A 5,711-nucleotide genomic window follows, 5' to 3' on the forward strand; every position below is an offset into this window, starting at 1 on the left:
CTAGGTGTCACTCATAATCGCTCCATAATTAATTGTTAATTACGGACGACCAATATAATCGGAAACCTATTGGGTCACATGCACTACAAATTCTCCGAAGGACTTAAAACGAATTTGAGAATTGGATTCTCAGAATGAGAGAAATAAAATTTGGTTAGATTGGACAAAGGATAATATGATGGAATTCATCTTACGAAGATGAAACTAATGAAATTGATTTCGTTCAAATCAAAGGTCGTTTGGTTAGTGAACTAAATGATTAGATTTTGAATCAAAACTGAACCAATTTGATTTAGTTTATGATGGGAAGAGGTTTTGGCAGAACGAAAGGAATGGGAAGATACATCTTGCGAAGATCAAGTGAACAAACCTGGTTTGGATCAAATTTGAGATCATTTGGTTAGTGAACCAAACGATTTAGTTTTGAACTCGATTTGCTACAGTAATCGATTCGGATTGCTACAGTAAACCCTATAATTTGGTTTGCTATAGTAACAAACCAAAAACTAAAATCTGGTTCAGGATTTTGCGGTTCAGCATCGTTTCCTTCCTTCTCCGTCGTGACACAATAAGAATGGCGATCCTTTAAAGGATCGCCTAAGGAGGACTCCTTACCGCGCCGCTCTCCCAGCCGTACGTCGCCGTCGTCGGCCTCGTCTGCGCGACATCAGAGAGGAGGGATGGTGGCTGACCATCTTTATACGCAACACCGTCTCTTGTTGTCGTTTGCGCGAGGGAGCTGCTGGAGCGACCAATTGCATCATCGGCAGAGGGTTGAGGAAGCTAGTCCTGTTCATCTTCTGAGCATGAGCCCAAGAACCCCTTAGCACGAACGCCGCTGGCCAATCATGACGTTGCTGCCGCTCACGATTGCCTCTTCAGCCGACCACAATCGCCCTGCCTTGTTCGACCATGATTGCCTCCTCTGATGATCCCTTCTTCCTTGCGACAGCTGCCTGTAGCTTCATTCGGGTGTGTGAAGAGGATGATGAGAAATCTAACGTGCTGCCATCCTTCACCGCTGCTCCTTCGTAATGGTGGCCGGAGAAACTAGAGATGCTGCCGAATTTCTTGGTTTCAACTGTGTGGGTGAGGAGAAAAGTGTTTTATCTGTTTTTGGTCGCATGGGGTGAGGAGAAGACTGTTCCATTTGTTTTTGGCAACATAAGAGAGGAGAGAAGTTTGTTGAAAATCATCTTCAACTATTGGAGAAATCATATGCGAGTTAGTTATCGGAAGTTTATGAAACTTTCAGATAATTATTCCATCATTGTCGGAAAGAGTTTTCGACTGTTTGTTCTAAATTGGTGGTCAAAGATTGACCATCAAAAACTACACCGAGAATATGATTTTCGATGATAGTTAACTGTAAGATCGGAATACGCGCTAGAGGGGAGGGTGAATAGCGCGTATGACCTTTTCGAATTCGTTTATTTTTCTGTCAAAATACTAAGCAGCGGATATTAAAACCAAAACACAAGGACACGCAGATTTTACTTGGTTCCTAACCCCCCAGGGTTAGTACGTCCAAGGCCTAATCACGAGAGGCGTCCGTCCACTAGTGATCTCCTTTCCGAACGGTGTTCGGAGGCAGAGGAACTCGTCTTACAGTCCGTAAATAAACAAAAATTAAAGACTGTATGTAAATACAATTAATAAATAACATCAAACACTTTTTTGCCGATCTGGAAGTCCTGAGCGCCGCGCACTCCTTCTGGATCTTCCCTGGTTGCAAGCGTCTGATCTCTTTTACGTTCCAAAGCTCTACAGAATGATTAGGGAGGTTTCTGGCTTGAATCATCTCATTTCTGGGCGTTCACCTCCTTTTATACTGCCCCTGAGTCGACTCCAGCAAGCCCTGAGTCGACTCCAGCTTATGTGGTGAGATAAATCTTCATTCTGGACGTTATCCCTTGCCTGGGTCGACTCAAATGGCTTCTGGGTCGACTCCAGCCCCTTGGAGTCGACTCCAGCCTGAATCTAGGTCGACTCAAAAACCTTTTTTTGTAGATCTCTGAAAGAGCTTTCCAACGCATCCGACCGTGCCTCGTTTCGAGTCCCGAGTCAAAAGTTATGACCGTTTGAAGTTGACCCTGCATTATGGTTCCTACAAAACAAGCATTAATACAACCAAGCCAATCTAGTTTTACCTTGTGGGTCTAACTTCGGATTTCTACCGAAATCCTGGGTTAGTCTGACGCCTCCTGTCCCACTCCAGAAATGCGCCCTTATCCACTCCACTCAGGAGAATTTTATGTCAACCAAGTCCTCCAGACTTGTTGAATTTGTGCTCGGCTCTGTCTTTGCCCCCAGGACTTGGAATGCAACTGATCCTCCTGATCAGTCCATTCTTCTGCTGCAACTTGGTCCTCCTGACCAAGTCCAGCCTTCTGCAACTTGGTCCTCCTAACCAAGATGTTATGATGTCATTTGAATGTTCACTATGAATGAAAGGAAAATGTTATGGAACATTCATACTATGATGGAAAAAGGAAAGTATAAAAAGTATTTTACTTTGAATGAATGGCTTGTACCGGAACCCGAAAGGGATTCCACTGATGGGCTCCAAAAGTTGCCCCTAGGTCGAAGGACATCTGAGAAGACCTAGTAAACCGTGTAGTCGGGATTAGCTACCTCGTACTACTTGGTATGTGCGCGCAAAAGAAATGAATGGGTACAAGCCAGGGATCCCCAAAGATGTTGATGATTATGTTTAAATGTTTTCAAAAAGGAAATGAATTTCATGTTCATGATATGATGTGATTAACCAATGATTGAAGATGCATGTTTAGGAAATATGCTTTTATGCTTTAATGTTATGTTGTTATGTAACGATGGATTTTGTGAGTAGGAAAGGAACTTACTAAGCTTTATGCTTATAGATGCTTTCCTTATATTGCAGATCCAGTTAACAGGTACTGAGCAAATGGGAGGCAGCAGGACAGGGCTGTGGAGATGTGTGTGGTGGTGACGTGATTATGCCTTGGCCATGAAATCAATGTTTATTTCATGTTGAACGATGTTTTAATATTAGGTGTTAATTATCCTGTTTAGAACTGTATAACCTAGTATTTGCCATGCAACCTAGGTTAGTTATTTATTTCTTATCTAGTTGGTATTGTTTATTATTACACTGCTATCATATATGAATCTGTTTTATATTAGTAGTATGTTCCGCTGCATGTTTACTCTAGTTTAGTTTTTGTATATGATGGTAGTTGTAAGAAAGAATGAATGTAAAGTAAGAACTGTAGCGTCCGTCAAGGGCCCACGTAAGGGCGGACTTCCCTTGCGTGCCTAGCCTAACCGATCTTGGACGAGTGGGTGGAGGCTACAAGGTCATTGTCAGGTATTGCTTTACCATTTTTTTCTTTCTTTCCTGCTATTGATCATTGCAATGTGTCCATAAAGCTTTTTCTTTTTGAATATATGTGCTGAGGTATTTAGTAGTCAATGCAATCTTCATATTTCTCAGGCATTTTGTTTACCTCAATGCAATTACAAGGGTTGCAATCTTGTGCAAAATGCAATTAAATGAATGAATGAATGAATCATAACTTCCATTATATTATTTAATGCTACTAAGGTTGTGCTTGTTAAATTATGCATAAATGCACCAAAAATATTGGTTGTGTTATAGAATAACTTGGATGACAGGTTTTGTACTGATTCATTAATTGTGGCTTAGGGAAGCTAAAGATCTTATCTAAATACTAGCAACAAGTTCATGGCTGCACATGAAAACTCTCAAATTGCTTATTGTGCCATCAGTTGCATTGTAGTGGAGTGATACAAACTAAGCTAACTGTATCCATGGGAATGATTTATGTCGTGAAAAAAATTCACATCATTTGTCATCTTAACAGAAGCAATAGGCGATTATTTCTAATTTGCATATCTCATATTTGCAAATCTGTATAGGAATCGGGCATATCCAAGGCCTGCTGCACTTGTAGCAGCTCAAATTTTGATGTTGCTTGGCCATCTCTACTTCATGACCAATTGGCCAGGTGCAATGCACATTGGAACTCTGCTGATTGGGCTCGGATATGGTGCTCATTGGTCTATCATACCAGCTGCTGCCTCTGAACTATTTGGCTTGAAGAACTTTGGAGCATTGTACAATTTTTTCATCGTAGCAAATCCAACAGGTTCATTAATCTTCTCTGGTATTATCGCATGCAGTATGTACTACTATGAAGTGGAAAAACAAGCTCACATGCACATTAACTCACCTTCCTTATTTGGCACAATTCTGGGTGTTGCAAATTTGAGTGAAGAGAAAGCACTCAAGTGTGAGGGAACTATATGCTTCTTCCTGTCTTCCTTGTTGATGTTAGGGTTCTATGTCGTCGCGACTATCTTGAGCTTGCTTCTCCTCTACAGGACTAAGGTCGTATATGCCAACGTCTATGGGAATCGGGTATGAAGAAGTTTAACGAGAAGCAATTGTAATGCCAAAAATGTGTTATGCTTTCATTGGTTATAGTATGTAGGTTTGTTTAGACCAGAAATGTACTACTGCAGTGTCCAATGCTTGAAATTGAGAGGAAGATAAGCAGTTATGCTGAGGAGGATGGACGGAGGAGGATGGATAGAGGAGCCGGAGGAAGATAAGCAGTTATTTCTGTTTTAAATACATGATTGATATTTATGTTGTGCTCATGTTGTGCATAGCTTGAAACTCAATAATCCTTTGAGCCATTTGACTACCAATTTATGCATTTATACCAATTTCTTTTGTATTAGACTAACAATAACTAATTTGTTTATCAAATTAGGTTACTAGTGGTGGCATTGGTAGCAGTATTGGAAATTATATCTCTAGCGATAGCAATGTTGTAGCTCAGGTAACTATCTTAACACAATATTATACTTTTGTTTATTATTTATAGCATGCTCTATTATAAATTTATTTAATCATTAATTACTTTTTATTGTTATATAGTCAAAACTAAAGAAGGTGAGTGCTGGAGATATCAGTGTTAATACTAAATGTAAGCTGCTTCATTAGTCTGTTGATGGAGCTGTTCCAGAAGGTCGAATTGCATCCATGGATCTAAAAGCAAAAATACATCATGTTCCTCTTGGTGGATTTTATTAGAAAGTTTAGATTGATAGAGTTTTCGTGGAGAAGGTGGAGCTAATTCGACCAAACGAAGAGATGCTTTTTCTTGAGGATGCAATAGGAAGCACAGTCGCTTGGGCATCAATGTTTATAGTTTTGTCTGATTGATATAGATTTGACCATATACTTTTTATAATAACGATGAATTTTTGTTTGGATTGTTTTATCTAACTAAATATAGATTGTTATCTTTGATGTGATTTTATTTAATATTTGTATGTAGTATTTGTATATTGGATTATAAATATTACAGCTTTGAGTAGGTTATAATTATTTATATTTGTATTATATATTTGTGTATATAGGTCTATTGTATCTTAAGAATATAATTATCCGCAGCACGCGGGTTGCGCGCTGCGAAAAATTACATCCGCAGCGCGTGACCTGTGTGCTGTAGATGTAATTTTCCGCAGCGCGCACCCCGCGTGCTGCGGATGCCCTTTTTCGCAGCGCGCGCCTCGAGCGCTGCGAATGTATTATAACTTTCAACAGCTTAGGGTTATGCAGCATACAATGTGCGCTGCAGATAGCTTAATTGCGGGCTGTGGAAAGTCAAATTTGTTGTAGTGACTATTTGCATGAA

General features: G+C 40.0%; 1 protein-coding gene across 1 annotated transcript; it reads left to right on the forward strand.

The window, feature by feature from the left end:
• Window positions 1-912: 912 nt before the first annotated feature.
• Window positions 913-4,617, forward strand: LOC141833159 (uncharacterized). The gene is made up of 4 exons (XM_074720545.1): window positions 913-1,031; window positions 3,266-3,349; window positions 3,922-4,423; window positions 4,528-4,617. The coding sequence occupies exons 1-4, from the start codon at window positions 913-915 to the stop codon at window positions 4,615-4,617; spliced, it is 795 nt and encodes a 264-aa protein (XP_074576646.1).
• Window positions 4,618-5,711: the final 1,094 nt, after the last annotated feature.

The sequence above is a fragment of the Curcuma longa genome, chromosome 8 (assembly GCF_044706935.1).
Source record: "Curcuma longa cultivar G26 ecotype Majalengka, Jawa Barat chromosome 8, ITB_CL_G26_1.1, whole genome shotgun sequence".
In the NCBI taxonomy this organism is placed as follows: Eukaryota; Viridiplantae; Streptophyta; class Magnoliopsida; order Zingiberales; family Zingiberaceae; genus Curcuma; species Curcuma longa.